This window comes from Trichomycterus rosablanca, chromosome 2, assembly GCF_030014385.1.
Source record: "Trichomycterus rosablanca isolate fTriRos1 chromosome 2, fTriRos1.hap1, whole genome shotgun sequence".
Lineage (NCBI taxonomy): Eukaryota > Metazoa > Chordata > Actinopteri > Siluriformes > Trichomycteridae > Trichomycterus > Trichomycterus rosablanca.
This window is the reverse complement of record NC_085989.1, coordinates 3,369,933-3,387,127: the sequence shown is the minus strand read 5'-3', so window position 1 is coordinate 3,387,127 and position 17,195 is coordinate 3,369,933. Positions and strand designations below refer to the sequence as shown.

General features: G+C 43.0%; 1 protein-coding gene across 1 annotated transcript; it reads right to left on the bottom strand.

The window, feature by feature from the left end:
* Window positions 1-5,358: 5,358 nt before the first annotated feature.
* Window positions 5,359-16,648, bottom strand: maco1a (macoilin 1a). The gene is made up of 11 exons (XM_063010061.1): window positions 16,451-16,648; window positions 15,445-15,586; window positions 14,112-14,238; window positions 12,758-12,881; window positions 12,408-12,586; window positions 11,094-11,544; window positions 9,912-10,070; window positions 9,024-9,206; window positions 7,847-7,967; window positions 7,471-7,645; window positions 5,359-6,489 (listed from the first exon to the last, which is right to left on the bottom strand). The coding sequence occupies exons 1-11, from the start codon at window positions 16,528-16,530 to the stop codon at window positions 6,290-6,292; spliced, it is 1,941 nt and encodes a 646-aa protein (XP_062866131.1). The 5' UTR covers window positions 16,531-16,648; the 3' UTR covers window positions 5,359-6,289.
* Between the last annotated feature and the right edge of the window lie 547 nt (window positions 16,649-17,195).

The following is a 17,195-nucleotide window of genomic DNA, read 5'->3' as shown; positions in this document are numbered from 1 at the left end:
TTTGATCAGTTTTATTCAATATACACTTGGCTGTACTGGACTTCAAATCTGCTTTATTTTTGCTATAAATCTAATTGGTTTAAGTTAGAATAAGTAAATATTTGCTAAATACATACATATTTAATAAAGAATATAAAGGACAATGATCACCACATTTCAGATTCTATCATGTTTTATATAAACCGATATGCAGAAGCCCTGTGGGCTCCACAAAGTACAACCTTACGACTTTCATAGCAATTAACAAGCTGCTAATTAGATGCACATAATTAGGGTTGTACTTTTAAGGGTTGTAAATTTAAGGTGTGGCAACTTTTATTAAAGCAGACGTTTTGGTTCTCTGGAGGTCTGAAGCATTTAAGTTTGTGTGAACAGAATCTCATGAGAAACAACATTTGAGGTGATAATAATAGCACTAATATTGATATGCAGAAATATATTAAAACAATGACAGTAGGTGTTTCTAAGTATCAATGTGAAAAATGTTAAAGAGCCATTTCCAAAAAATGTACACAAATGTTCAGATATATTTTTTTAATTTATTTAATGCAAGTTTACTTATCAAATTGTTGGCCGCTCAGCTGGCACAGCAGTAAAACACGCTGGCACACCAGAGCTGACATTTAAAACTCGTCGGCTGGGCTGGGCGGCCATTGGCTGTTGTTCATTCAGGGTGGCGAGCCGGAGAGGGACCTCATAACTGATGCAATTATGACCTCTGCTGGCTGATTGATGCCGCCTGCACAGAGTCGAGGGATAATGCGTTGATCATGGTGCGTACACAAAGCTGATCCGCATATGAACTCGCCTTGTGCAGGTGAAAAGATGCAGTCGGTACTGCACACGTGTCGGAGGGGAGATCAGCATCAGTAGAGAGGAAGCGTAATGCAATCGGCTAATTGGATACGACTAGATTGGGAGGAAAATTGGGAAGAGTTCGAGTATGTTGTTTATAAAACACTAGTAAAGATGATCCGACAGCATCACTGACCTCTGTTTACCTTACTTGCAAAACTGATCTTTAAATCTAGCAAGCTAAATAATCAGGCTAAAGAAAGCTAGCAAATGTCTGTGAGGTAAATTGGCTAGGTAGCAATACACACACAAGCTAACACCAATAACTTACAAAACAATATTAGTTTTTCATCTTTACAGCATGGAGATGAGCCTGCTAGATCTCTAGCCTGTATATTAATAATTTGATCCTGTTGTTATTGTACATAGATGTGTGTGTTGTGGCTACTTTTATAGCGCTCTCAGCTAAGCCCAAGCCTTAAAGCACCATAACAGAGAAATGCTGATATTTTAAGTGTGCGAATAATTTTTTTTGTTAAAATTAAGAGTAATTATGATACTCACCGAGACCGCTGTTCCACATATTTACTCTGACGCATGGACTTCAATGTACAAAATCCGGATGAATGTTTAATGTTATATTAGGTCTGTATGGTGATTGATGTTCATAAAACAGCGCTTCATGAGGGCTAGCATGTTTCTGCTATTCTGTACATAATGATACAATTTATATGGACTTAATTACATCTAAATTACGTCTTATGTACTGCCACACATTAATAAAGTATCAATATTTTCAAACAGACATGATTCCCTTTTTATTGTACATCAGTTCAAGTTTTTAATGTCAAACACAGTCATGGACAATTTTGTATCTCCAGTTCACCTCAATTGCACGTCTTGTACTGTGGGAGGAAACCGGAGCACCCGGAGGAAACCCACACAGACACGGGGAGAACATGCAAACTCCACACAGAAAGGACCCGGACAGCTCCACCTGGAGATCGAACCCAGGACCTTCTTGCTGTGAGGCGCCAGTGCCACCTCAGCCTCACTCGACAGCTCTGGAATAAACTGGAACATCGACTGAGGCTTTCTTGATCAGCATCAGTGCCCAACTACACAAATGCTCTTTTGTAACACTGAATGGGCACAAATTCCCACAGACATAGTCTTGTGAAAGCCTTTCTCAAAAATGCTGTTGTTGTGTCAGTACATAGTACCTTGTATTGTGTAGTATGGTATAGTATAGTCTAAAGCACATTGTATAGTATAGTATACAGCATATTGTATAACATAGTATAGTATAGTACAGTATAGTATAGTACAGTATATAGTACATTGTATAACAGTAAGGGTAGTATAGTATGTAGTACATTGTATAACAGTAGGTGCAGTTGTAGGTGTGGGCCAGTGATAGCTCAGTGGTTAAGGTACTGGACTAGTAAACAGAAGGTTCCCGGTTCAAGCCCCGCCACCACCAAGTTGCCACTGTTGGGTCCCTGAGCAAGGCCCTTAACCCTCAATTGCTCATTGTGTAAGTCACTTTGGATAAAAGCGTCTGCTAAATGCTGAAAATGTAAATGTAAATGTGTAGTATAGTGTATAGTACATTGTAGAACAGTAGGTGTAGTATAGTGTATAGTACATTGTACTGTATAACATAGTATGTATAGTATAGTATATAGTACATTGTATAACATAGCCAATCATGCCTGTGTAGATGCCGCCACCGACAGATTGCACTGTTGAGATTCAAACCCGGGTCTCAGCAGTGGTGAGCAAGCATAGTAGGCTGCACCACCCAAGCACTATAATAATAATAATAATAATAATAATAATAAACCACAAAGGTTATTTAGTTGCTCAGATGGTTAGCAGCTATATTTTTATGGTTTTAACCATTTGAATGTCAAAAGCACAAATTCACGACCATTTAAACATCACGCCAATGTTTCATGTCTGATTAAAACGCTCTGAGCTGCACCGGGTCTGATACTTGTTTCCGGTGGGATCGGATCTGTGTGGGTTGTACCAACTCAGTAATGCAATTTTGGCATTATGAGCTGGAATGAGGAATGGAAAACTACATTAGGCAGGAGGGGCCATTTTTAAAAAGAAAGCCTGAAACGGGTGATTCTAATGATAGCTGTGATGAGAGCGCTCAAGGCTGCCAAGACAGAGAGTGTATGTGTGTGTGTGTGTGTGTGTGTGTGTGTGTGTGTGTGTGTGCCCGCTGTAATGCATGCAGATTGATAATAAACGTGCCATGCTCCTCTGGGTACATGTGCCACCCACACATTATCAGATGTGCGAGTACTCTGGAGGACTGTGCGTCACTCATTTCACCCCTCACATGCACACACACACACACACACACACACACACAATTCATGCACATGTCTGATTCACATGGACAGCTTGGAACACTTTATTATTATTATTATTATTGCATTATTTATTGTGCTCACCACACAGAGGACGGCTGAGAAGATCTCAGACCCTCAGTAGATGTTTTGATAAAGCACGTTAAGTTAGCTGGGTTTAATTCGGAAAGGTCACCATACTTTGCCGGACACTGGCCATACAGGACCGTCTGAATTCCTGGTTGGTCCAAAATCTCTCAGATGTTCAGTTGGGTTGAGATCTGGTGACTTCATGTCATAACTGACCGTGATTTAAAATATTTTCACACACATGAAAATATTTAGTGACTCCTCATGCCCTGTGGTTTGGGTCATAGTCATACTGGAAGAGACTGCTCCCATTAGGATAGAACTGTTACATCATAGAGCCTGCTAGTCCACCACCTCATGAGATCCGGGTTTGAATCTCATCTGTGCTCATTGTTTGGCCTGCTATCGTTTTCCCCAGCGTTTCCTGGCAGAACCGGACCCATCGTGACCCTGACCAGTACAAAGCGGTTGATGAAAATGCAGTGACTCCATTAAAGGGAAGAATAAATCCAAACCTTATCAGCAAAATACCCCGAACAGCATAAGAAAGCAACCAGATCCCCCTCCTGTAGAGGTCAAGCATTAAGGTCTGTGTAGATCTCTTGGTGTACACCACACATGCAGCACATAAAACACCGGCCAGTCGAGCAGCCTTTGTGACTGAAGCTCCTGCCATACATGGACGATAACAAAGCCCATACACCTTGTTCCAAAATTGAGATCAGCGCGGCCTGCTCAGTTCAGAAATGTGAAAAAGTAATCACTGAATAATATCAGGTTTACTGTCTGCTTCATCCTGGTCAGGATTGCGGTGGGTCCAGGGTGGTGTCTGTCCATCACAGGGACCCATATAACTGCCCACACCCAGGGTCAATTTAGAGGTGGCAATCAGGGAGGAAATACAAGGACTCACACACACGATAAAAGAGGTCACTGGTTTGTCTGTGTGTGTGTGTGTGTGTGTGTTAGATAGAAAAAGATGTGATGAGATGGTTTAACATATCAACAGTAAGCAGCTGCTGCCATCTGCTGGTGACCAGTTTTATTAACCGGACATAATTCGTTCACACTGTAAAGCCAGAAGTATGTGGACACCCCGGTTCTGCCACATCCATTAGGTCCCAACAGTGGCAACCTGGTAGTGGTAGGTTTTGATCCAGAAACCTTCTGATTACTTGTCCAGTACCTTAACAATTGAGCTACTATAGCAAAACTACTACAGCGTTATCCTCCTGGTCAGGGTTGCAGAAGGTCTGGTTTCACCACTGCAACCCTGATTCAAATGAATGAATGACTTGAATGAAACGGTATGTGACCAGTATCTGTGCTAGCATGACTACGATGCTGATTGAGAACCTCATCTGTGCTTTACGCAACTGGGATTCGCACCTCTACTGTTTATGGATGAGCTGTGCCAGGCTGGCATGTGCTTGATTGTCCACATAGACAATAAATCTGGTACTACTGCTGATATAAAGTAAATGAGCCCATTACCCTGTCGCCGGTTTACCACTGTTCCTTCCTTGGACCACTTTTGATAGATACTGACCACTGAAGACCGGGAACACCCCACAAGAGCTGCAGTTTTGGAGATTCTCTGACCCAGTCGTCTAGCCATCACAATTTGGCCCTCTCGCCCATTTTTCCTGCTTCTAACTTGAGGATAAAATGTTCACTTGCTGCCTAATATATCCCACCCTCTAACAGGTGCCGTGATGAAGAGATAATCAGTGTTATTCACTTCACCTGTCAGTGCTCATAATGTTGAGACTGGTCGGTGTAAATGCAATGTAAAATGTGTTGTATACACTTAATAGTACAGTACTGGGAGGCAATGCCAAAGTTTGCAGATGGAACGATCCAGAAACTTCTGCGCTAACACATTGTTTAAAAGTTATTTTTTATAGAATTAGGTTACTATTATTAGCTTGTTTGATGAGCTTATACAACAAACAAGGAAAACAAATGTGTTGTACCATGTTTCTTTTTGTAATTTAGGCTTTTTACTCTATATTGAACACACCCGTGTGCGTTGGATAAGCTAATCTTGGTGTTGCTAATCTTAGCATTTGTATAGTCGTGCTAAAGGAAACACAGGACAAAAATGAACAACTGCTTGTGTTTACTCATCTCAAAAAGTACCCAACCAATACAATGTCAATGCAATGCACAGAAATACTTTTCCAAATAATAAACAAACAAATAAACAAGAGTCCATTTTCCATTTTGACTTCAGTGTTACAAGGATCCACCTCATTATGACTTTAGTGATGTGGAGGTGGCGACACACCTAGAACTAGAACATTCAGAACAACCTAAACAAGGTCAACGCTGTAAACATTTCGAGAGCTATTCATAGACGAAACAATTTTAGATTCTAAAGGCGTTCGCTTGCTTTCAGCGATCAATCTGTGACTTGTACAGAAGAAATATCAGGGCATCATGGGCATCGAGGACCAATAGTGTGTGGTCATGTTACTGGATCATCCAAGGCACTGCATCAAACAATCAGCTATTTACTTGCCAACATTTCAATTTGGTCCAAATCAAATATAAAAAATAATACAAAAGCCAAAAGACATTCCCAAATATTAAAGCAGCAACTAATTCACAAAAAGTCGAGATCAGTTGAAACCTTGACCCCAACAGGGGCCAGAAAATGACATTTCAGTATTTAACAAATTAGGTTTGGAGAAAAAATAAACAATTATGACTGTCTGCACAGAAATGTTCCGTTTAAAACAAAAGGGGAAGAAAACCATACAATACTATTGTTGTAATTAAACGGAAACATGCGCAGCATCTGGATAAAGCTTTAATCATCAATACTTTTGTCTCACGTTCGTGAACGATGCATGCCTGCTTGTTAGCATTTAAATCCTTCAAATTAACACAAAATCAAAGCCAAAGCAAAACCTCTACGCACCAAACATTCTTTTTCCATTATTTACCTCCTCGATCTGGTTTAACCACATTACCGAAAACACATGGAAACGTAAAAATTCATACTGATCCTGGTTAATTCTGAAAACAAAGCGTCACTTTTTAAGAGGCTGGTAAACCGAGGCGTTGGGATCCAGACCGGACGGAGCCGTGTCCATGAACTTGGATGAATAGTGAGGTGAGACGGGGGGCATGCTGTTGCTGTCCGAGTACGCGATGCTCGGCATGACGGCCATGACCTCGGCTATCTTCTGCTTCAGCTCCTTGATCTCCTGGTCCTTCTGCAGGATCTGACCTGAGAACAATTATGAGTAAAGCATGAAAGAAAAATCAAGATTTGATAACTGAGGGGGGAAAAAGACGACGCTTTAGCTTCTTTAACCGAACTTTGTGGCATATGTGCAATGTGTAGCTTGTAGTTCATGGGGTTTAAAGAGAGGAGTATCAGAGCCACACTGTTAATGTTGCCATAAGAAAAACGGTTCATATTAGGGGTCTAATGATACCTGTATCACACAGTACACCAATTTACGATTTAAAATGGTATTGATCTTGTGCTGGAAATCAGTAATATTGTGCTGGTTTATCTGCATGGAACGACTGCAGACTTGATGTAAAATCAACATGCCCTAAGTACTTTTATTTCATCTTAATTTTCTGGATTAGCATCACAAACTTCACTAAACCAGAGCTCCAACTGCTAATATCTTAACACAACCATCAAACATAAGCATTCGCTGCGTCTGAAATCGCATACTTCCATACTGAACAGTACATAAAAGCACTATGTGAGAGCAGGTAGTGTGTCCGAATATGTAATATTCATTAAACGGTATGGGAAAAGTACCTGCATGACCTGACTGTACCTGTGGTCCAATAATTTATACCATAATTCCATAACTGGAACGTTTGAAGCAAAAGAAAAGAGATAGCTTAAAGCGTAGAGTCGGCGGTTTACAAGTGTAAGTAAGACAAAAAATAAAAATGTTATGAATGTGTACATGCCCTGAATAAAATTTTAAAAATATATATATAATACAATTTTGGCGAACAGGGCTTTAACTGTTGAGACGTAGTACGTCTGAGGTTGATGAGTTTACTGCTTTACCGGCCTCAAATTTAGTGCGTACTGTTTAAGTATGTGATTTAGGACACAGCCAGTGTTTGTAGTTTTGGTAAATAAAAAGAAAAGCCAATTACATATCAAAGCAACAAACCCTGCTGCGAAACCCGACGTGTGTGACTTGTAAAACGGAAAACAAAAGAAAGTAAAGACCTTGTGCGATCTCGAGTTGCCTCTTGGCGTCTCCGAGCGCCGAGAACAGATCCAGCTTGATCCTGGTCTCGGCGCTCAGGCTGTTCTCCAGGTGCTGCGTTTTATCCTGCATGGCCGACAGGGCCGACATCAGGACTTCAGTTTCCTTCTCGTTCTCTTTGTACTTCCGCAACTCCTTCAAGAGACAAAACAGTGGAACATAAAGTCTGTTTACATCAGCTAATGTCGAGCCTAAAGTGAGATCAGAGACGGCTATTGTAGGTACAAACAGTTTTAGATAGGGACGTCCAACAGTGGTCCAGCAGTCCGCAAAAGGGCTCTTAAAACCAGTATGGACTGGAATTATTTTTTTCGGTGGTTAAAAGTCGTGACTCACCTGTGCTTTACCTTCCAGCTCTTGGAGCTGCTCCTCCTTAGACTTTAAGTCATGTGAGAGCTTCTTACACTCAGACTCCAGCTCCCGAATACGAGTCCTCAGAGAGTCGGCACACTCCCCTCTGCAGGATTTCAAAAGGATACGGTCAGTAAACTGACCTCGCGTCATGTCCCACACTGATAAATTAGCACATGTTTAACAGGGAACAAATTATACTGTATTTTCTTTTGCGCCATAATCAAATATCTCTCTCTTTTTGCTCCTGCCCCCCCACCCCACAGTCGAGGGGGTCCAGCGATCTATTACGCTAGACCACCACAGAGGACAGCAGGGGCATCTTGTCCAAAATTCTGAAGTCCAGCGAATGCTGTTTTGACGCCAATTTATACAGACACACTCCAAAAACTTGTGAACAGCCTTTCCAGACGAGAGGAGGCTGCTGTAGTTGCAAAGCGTTTTGGAATGGAACATTTAACAGCAAAAAATAACCTCCAATCGTTTGAAGAGTGTTATTTATTGTATATAGCTGATTATAGATTAAGGTGCTCTGATGGCACAACGGTCTATTACGCTATCCCATCAACATTAAGAGTCAGAGCTGTGTTATCGGCCAGCCACACGTCTAAACAGACACGATTGGCTATGTCTGCAGCAGGATGGCCGAAGCCTTGTGATCTTTTAGCACCCTTGCTTCAATTTGGCCACATTTAAAGGTTTCCAATCAAAATCTGCCTGTTTAAGGTCCTGCCTCATTAGCTCAATGTTAAGTAGGTTCACAACAGCTCAAGTGAACATAAAAACAGAGTAAATATCACTTTATTTGCTTGCTGTTAGTAAATCTAACACATCAGTGCTTAAGGTTCCGTGCTAGTGACCAGATGACTGTAAGATCCAATCTCGGGCACAACTGACAACCGCCTTAAATTCCGTAAACCCTCAGGCGCATCAGAGGTTCCTTACTATGGAAAACTATGCACTTTAAAATGTGTATTATTTATCTATTTTATTTATTTGTGTTTTAACGCCATGTTTAACACATTTGTGTCATTTAATGTCAAAACAGGTATTATGTTTCTGTCTGTTATTCCTGTTTTTATATTTTGGTCCATTTTATATTTTCATTTTTATTTTTATGGCTGCAAAGTGAACCATTCATTACATTAATTCCTGGCTTTACCTGGACGTCGCAGTGATGGCCACAGCCCGGGCGGCCGTGGCCTCCTCCAGCTTCTTCCTCTTCTTTTCATCGTTCAGCAGTTTCTCGGTTGCTGATCTTGCATCCTGTTCGGTTTTTAACCTTTTCTCCAGCTGGACGATGGTCTGCTTGTCCTTCTGCTTGGCCTGTATGGCATTATGAAGCCTGACAGAGACACAAAGAGGAAACAAAAACATTTATTTGCTGCTTCTGTTAGGCGTCGCCACAGCGGATCATTCGTCTGCAGATTTTATTTGATCAGTGTTTACCCAATCCTTCTATTTATCCAGGCTCAGGTGCACGTAACGCCATCTGACCAGTGTATTTGCGATCCCTCACCAGCAGTGTGGCTCTTACTATTCAGACTATGCAAACATCTTAGGGATTTTGGTCTTTGATCTTGACATTATCACATTTCTGCTGCAGATTTATATGCTGCACGGTCATGCCCCAAATTTCCCGCTCTACCACATTCCCATTGTGATGAGTTGGATTCAGGTTTGGTGACTGGGAAGGCCGTTGAAGCACACTGAACCCAGTTCCGTGTTCATGGAACCCCTTTTTGTGTTTTAGGCCAAAGGGAGTGTGTTTATATAGCACATTTCAGTCCCAACTAAATGTAAGGTACCATGGCCAGCAGAACTGCCACTCACTTGATGTTTACTGCCTCATTCTTTGTGAAGATCAGCAGTTTAGTAAATATAACAGGGTAACAGGGTGTACAGGTGTTCCTAATAAAGTGGCTACTGAGTGAAGGTTTCCATCCAGATGTTTGTGTGATTTTAATATCTATACTAGTGTTGTATTGAGCCACGTATCACCATCAGGTGATACATTTATGGTGTTTTTTATGTCTGAGCTCTCTCTCACTTGCTCTGCAGCAGCTCGTTCTCGTGGCGGAGCTGGCCGAGTTCGGACCGCGTGTTCCTCTCGGCGCTGTTCAGAGAGCCGATCTGAGCTCGTAACTCCTGCTCCAGCTGTCTGCTCGCCTGAAGATCGGCCTTGAGCTTCTTCACATCCTGCTCCAGACTGTAAGAACACACCGCATACGCTTTTATTCACACAAACTTGAAGGGTGCACAGAATAGTTCAATTACTGCATAAATACTGAGTGTCCAATTGTTTATAAATTGTAGCACATTTCTACCAGTGGAGTCTGTAACCTCAAATCTTCTGTTCAACCACAAAAAAAAAAAACCAAAAAGTTCCAATAAATGAGATCTGGGCTTAAATTCAGAATAGTTTCAAGAGAAAATCAAGCATCTACACAAGCTGAACACCGCTGGGATAAATTGGAATGTTAATTACGAGTCAGGCCTTTGCGTCTGACTGAATGGGCACAAATGCCCATAGACACACATCAGCTTGGAGAATCTTATAGCCGTAAAGAGGGTTGAGAAGGCCTATGGTTGTGGAAATGGATGTTCAGCTGTCCACATAATATCGAGTCTGTCCGAAAACCTAGTAAGCTGCCTTGCTGCCTACCTGGGCAGCTGCCTCAGTAGAGAGAATTCGACTTATAAGGCAGATTATTTAGACGCACTACTCAGACAGCGATTACGTCACTGCAGTTTTAGCTTACTAGGCTAACACAGTTAGCCTCAGGATATTCAAACCAACGGGCTAAAGCGGCACAACCCGCTAGCACGCCGGCTAACGCCCCCCTTCGTGTACCGAACACGTTTAAACTGTCACTGACGAGCCCGAATTTACAAATAAACGACACTTGTGCACCTTTATACAAATTAAAAATCAATGAGAATTTATTTACACTTGAAAGGAACTCCATTGGTTGCTCTGCATCCATCTGGCATAATTGTAATTTTTTGTAAGAAAAGTCGTGCCGCACTGAATGCTGGGATTGCCTTCAGCGCTACGGAAGCGTCGGACGCTCCCTCGTTATTCAGTCAGATTATCACTCAGAATTAAGGCGCCTCAGTAGGAGCATTTTAAGGGATCTAAGAATTTAGACACACCCTCTTCTCAGGAGTGTAGGATGACATAAAATGCGTCTATGTAGAGACATCACCAGGTTGTAAACACATGTCTTACCGCACCAAAGCGTCGGGTTTACTCAGCTGGTTGTTGGGTATGCAGTTCTCCATCAGCTCTCGGTGAGCGTTCTTCCCCACACCCTTCTGCTTCCTCTCGTTCTTACCGGACGAGGACGGCACGCTGCCGTTGGTGGAGCCGTGACTGCGCGGAGACGAGTTCTTCAAATGTTTGCCGGACGAGGCCGAGCCCGCGTCCGCTCCCGCCAGGCCGTCCGCGCAGCCGTTCAGCTCGTTGTTGAGTCTCTTGGCGCTCAAGTAGTTCTCCATGTACTCGATGTCCTGCAGCTTGGTGTCCGCGGTGTGCAGGATGTTGTTGTTTATTCCTATACTGTGATGCTGATGCTGCTTCTTGGATCGCTGCTCCGGTTCGGGCGGAGACGCGGGAAGCTTCTTGGTGCCGTTCTGAGCCAAATGCGTCGGTTCCGACTCTGACGTGGACTTGGATGAGGCTGGACAGGTGGGAAGAAAAGAGTCAGAGATGAGTCCAGTACTCACAGAGAAGGAATGTGAACTGATGCGGGTTAATTTATGTTTATTTATTAGGATTTTAACGTCATGTTTTACACTTTGGTTACATTCATGACCGGACAGGTAGCTACTGGTTCACAAGTTTAATGTCAAACACAGTCATGGACAATTTAGTATCTCCAATTCACCTCACTTGCACGTCTTTGGACTGTGGGAGGAAACCTGGAGCTCCCGTAGGAAACCCACGCAGACACAGGGAGAACATGCAAACTCCACACAGAATTCGAACCCAGGACCTTCTTTTGCTGTGAGGCGACGGTGCTACTCACCCAGCCACCGTGCCACCCCAAAGATGCAAAAAAGAAAATGGCTTGGATCCAGGGTTCGAATCCCCAGAGGTGCTATCGGCCAGTCGGGCGGCTACATAGAGAAATGATTGGCTTTGGCTATCGAGACCCTGTGATAGATTGCCTCCCCGTCCGGACCCACCGCATCCCCCGCAAGGATGAAACGGACCAACGACATGGATCATCCACCGTCTAGTATTTGCCGCACTGATGCTGATTTTAAGGAAGAGAAGATCTGGCTCACAATCGGTGTTCCAGTTCATCCCAAAGTTGTTTACTATGGATGAGGTCAGGGCTCTGTACAGGCTACTAAAGTTCCTTCACTTATTGTGGTTTTTACTGACCTCATTTTTTGCACCAGGGCCCTCCCCAAACTGTTCCCACAAAGCTATATAATTCATCCGATACACCTGTTAGCAATGGGTGTGGATAAAACAACCAAACTCAATTATTAGGAAGGGTGTCCACATACTTTTGGCCATATCAGCGCTGCTCACCTTCCTCGGTGTCTCTGTCCTGTCTCTGCAGCATCTGCTGTTCTGCAGGAAGAGCCTGCTGAAGCAACTGCATGTAAAACTCGTTCTCCTTCTGCACCTCCTTCTGCTTCCTCAGCCTCATCTTGTAGCTCACGTAGCTCTTGAAGCCGAAGCCCAGCGTCACCATGGGGTAACCGATGCTGTTATTTTTAAAAAAATCTGATGACCGGTGGTCTAAATCATTTGTGAATGTAAATATGTGTAATATTTTAGATTTTCACACCAGGATTAAAGGTTTGGGGGTTAAAATTCACCTTAAAATTAATAAAAACACAAATACTACAATAGCTCCGCATGCTTGGTGTCCTTACCAGTGAGCAGCGAACGGACGGCAAAGACCCACGTGGAAATTTTTCAGGTCTTTAAAACGGATGGCAGCCTCGATGTAGACGAACAGAATCCACAGAGAGACGGTGGGCAAACACACCCCACGTTCTGGGGAAACACAAACCACACACGGGTCATTAATCCAGTTCAGTCACCTGTATCAGATCTCACATTTTTATTTTCCGTCCGTGAACACATGCAAGGCCTGTACAACCTGAAATGAGAAGCTTTATTAATGCTTTTAAATGCTTCATTTGATGTTTTCAGTAAACGTTTAAAAATCCTGTCACTTTTTGTTGCCCTCACCAAACAGACAGACAGACAGACATATAGATATATAGATATATAGATGGATGGATGGATGGATAGATAGATAGATAGATAGACAGACAGACAGATAGATAGAGAGATACAGACAGAGACAGACGGACGGACGAAGACAGACAGATAGATAGACAGACAGACAGACATATAAACAGATAGACAGACAGACATATAGACAGACAGACAGACAGACAGACAGACAGACAGACAGACAGATATATAGATAGGCAGATAGATAGACAGACATATAGATAGACAGACAGACAGGCAGGCATATAGACAGACAGACAGGCACATAGATAGACAGACAGACATATAGATAGACAGACAAACAGACAGACAGACAGATATAGACAGACAGACAGACATATAGATAGACAGACAGACAGACAGACAGACAGACAGACAGACAGACAGACAGACAGACACAGACAGACAGAGAGAGAGAGAGAGAGAGAGAGAGAGAGAGAGAGAGAGAGATAGATAGACAGACAGACAGACAGACAGACAGACAGACAGACAGACAGACAGACAGACAGACAGACAGACAGACAGACAGAGAGAGAGAGAGAGAGAGAGAGAGAGAGAGAGATAGATAGATAGATAGATAGATAGATAGATAGATAGATAGATAGATAGACAGACAGACAGACAGACAGACAGACAGACAGACAGACAGTTTCTAAACAAACTCCGGTACGATTCAAACCAAAGACATCTAAACAAATCAAAAGCAGTACATAATGTCACAAGATCCGTTAATAATTGCACTGTGAGAGATCAGAGAACCTTGTCTGGAGAAATTTCTGTTGCTGTTTTGACTCCTTTATCTATTTTACTCCCTCTTGCTGTGTTTACAGTTGTTAAAAATACCATCAGGTATACACACCCCGGTTAGTGCTTTAAGCTCAGCATGGTGCATCGTTCTGACGACCAGCTCACAAAAATCAGCCCACAGGTAACCATTCAGTGTATGCAGTGTATTTAAAAAGAAGTGAAGGGCGCCGTACATACCTGTGTGCCACACGTACTGAACCCAGACGTACGTGCTGGCAGCGAAGAACAGCCACTGCACAGGGATGAACAGCAAACACAGGATGTCTGATGTGAACGCGATGCAAACGAAGAACACAGAGAACGCCTGAAGAAAGAAGAAATCTCCCATCAGGAAACAAACACTGATGCATCACCCCCGACATGGGAAGGCTTAACCTAAATAACTGCACATTTCCCCCCCCCGATATGTTAAAATAAATAGATATTTTGCACCAGAATGTACAAATTAGGTGCATATTTAAGTTTGTTTGCTGTAAAGCATCAACAAAACATCATGGAAATTAACTGTGGGTGTGTACTTATATTATAAAACATATATACACTGATCAGCCATAACATTAAAACCACCTCCTTGTTTCTACACTCACTGTCCATGTTATCAGCTCCACTTACCATATAGAAGCACTTTGTAGTTCTACAAGTACTGACTGTAGTTCATCTGTTTCTCTACATGCTTTGTTGGCCCGCTTTCATGCTGTTCTTCAATGGTCAGGACCCCCACAGGACCACCACAGAGCAGGTTTTATTTAGGTGGTGGATCATTCTCAGCACTGCAGTGACACTGACATGGTGGTGGTGTGTTAGTGTGTGCTGTGCTGGTATGAGTGGATCAGACACAGCAGCACTGCTGGAGTTTTTAAATACCTCACTGTCACTGCTGGACTGAGAATAGTCCACCAACCAAAAATATCCAGCCAACAGCGCCCCATGGGCAGCGTCCTGTGACCACTGATGAAGGTCTAGAAGATGACCGACTCAAACAGCAGCAATAGATGAGCGATCGTCTCTGACTTTACATCTACAAGGTGGACCAACTAGGTAGGAGTGTCTAATAGAGTGGACAGTGAGTGGACACGGTGTTTAAAAACTCCATCAGTGCTGCTGTGTCTGATCCACTCATACCAGCACAACACACACTAACACACCACCACCATGTCAGTGTCACTGCAGTGCTGAGAATGACCCACCACCTAAATAATACCTGCTCTGTGGTGGTCCTGTGGGGGTCCTGACCATTTGAGAACAGCATGAAAGGGGGCTAACAAAGCATGCAGAGAAACAGATGGACTACAGTCAGTAATTGTAGAACTACAAAGTGCTTCTATATGGTAAGTGGAGCTGAAATGGACAGTGAGTGTAGAAACAAGGAGGTGGTTTTAATGTTATGGCTGATCAGTGTACATCTAAATAATAGCCTTTTTATATAACACAGTAATAAAAATTCCAAGGCTTTAAGGCATCTAAGCACAGAAAGCAAGTAGCCAAGATACCAAACCAGCTTCCAACTTACCAGCCCCTGGTACCTGAAGGAGTCATACACGCTCCTGATGAAGAGCCAGAAGGGCCACAGGTACTCGAAGCGGAACTCCAACACAAAATCTGCCAGTAGCACCAGCGCCCACACCAGCAGGAACTTCAGATACAGGAAGGTACTGCAAGAAAAAATCAAACAAGACACCCAAAATTAAATAAATATACAATAATAATAAACAGAAATTGATTTTGGGATGGACATACAGGCATCTAATTTAATTATTATTTAAAATCAGTGGCTAGATCTTAACCATGAGGTGTTCTGGGAGGAGGAGTGCATTAAAAATGCTGTGTATTGACCAAGTCTTCTTCTTCTTGTTCCTCAGCCTTTGTCCCGTTTTTCGATTACGGGGTCGGCATTTCCGGCTTCTTCCCGTTAGGGGTCGCCGGCGGGATTTGGCACAGTTTCTACGCCGTATGCCCTTCCTGACACGACCCTCCCTATTCATCCGGGCTTGGGACCGGCACTACAATGCACTGGTCCGTGCATCTAGCGGCGCGGTATCTATAGGATACCCAGGACCTTCTTGCTGTGCAGTGTATTGACCAAGTACGGTGTCCAAACTTTTGTACATGCCACATATGCATGCATTAACATTTGCACAGACTTTATTGTGCAATGTTGCCAGTTGCCAAGAGTGCCAATGCCTAGCTGCCATCTGTGGCACTTAAAATATTTCTGCTTGTAATGAAATGTGATGGAGAACAGTGAATTAGATGGTGCCACTTATGCCATGCTGCCAATCTATAGGTTTTATGCATTGATGCGACTTTTAATTGATATATAACCCATGCATGCATGGCATTCCTTAAAAGGCATTGCAAAAGCTACAGCTAAGCGTGCCAGCCCATGACCACTTAACCACCCTGAGCCCTGGGTACACACTGGCCATCAAGCAGGCATGTTCAGAACAAAGGCCTGATTGGCAGGCAGACTCGCAGTGATGAAGTGGCCGGCCTGAGGTGCGCCTTCACCCGCGTACCTGCCGTGGATTCCCTCGGTGATTCGGCTCCGCTTTAAAGGGCGACGGAGCTTACTGCAGTCCGCATTGCGCCGCTTCATTCTTTCCTTCCTTTTCACTCCAATTCACACGCGTATATTTACAGGCTCTTGTGAGGAACTTAATTAGGGAACCACATCAACTCTCACTCGCGTTATTCCTCACGGGCTAGCTCGCCATCATGAGAGCCTGGCACAGAGCAATAAATAATAACAAATCCAACTCGGAGTCGATTCCTCAAAAGAATCAACTCGTCCTAGACGGCTGTTAAGAATCGACTCAGCATAATGAATCCCCTTTCTTTGGATTAATTTTGTGAATGGTGCTACGTTTTAAAGTAAATATTTTATTATTGTTTTTAAACCACACAATTTAATACTACATAATATACACTCATTATTACTAGTTATTAGATCAGCAGATCAGGTACTGGATTGGTAATCAGAAGCTCGCTGGTTCAATCCTCACCACCACCAACTTACTACTGTTGGACCCCTGAGCAAGGCCCATTGTATTCAGTCACAACTGTTGGTTCCTTTCAATAGAAATGTCTGGTAAATGCTTTAAATGAGTGAGTGAGTGAGCAGATAGGTGCATTGGTGAGTGAGCAGGTAAGTGAGTGAGTGAGTGAGTGAATAAGCAAGTAAGTGCACAATTCAGCAGGTAAGTGCATAGGTGAGTGGGTAAGTAAGTAAGTAGGTAAGTGCATAGGTGAGCAGGTAAGTGC

Excerpts from the sequence above, each read along its gene's own strand:
- maco1a (XM_063010061.1), bottom strand. The coding sequence starts at position 16,530 with ATGAAGCGGCGCAATGCGGACTGCAGTAAGCTCCGTCGCCCTTTAAAG. Across the intron at positions 14,239-15,444 it reads CCTTCAGGTACCAGGGGCTG|GCGTTCTCTGTGTTCTTCGT; the intron begins GTAAGTTGGAAG and ends TTCTTTCTTCAG. Across the intron at positions 12,587-12,757 it reads CGTCCGTTCGCTGCTCACTG|CATCGGTTACCCCATGGTGA; the intron begins GTAAGGACACCA and ends TAAAAATAACAG.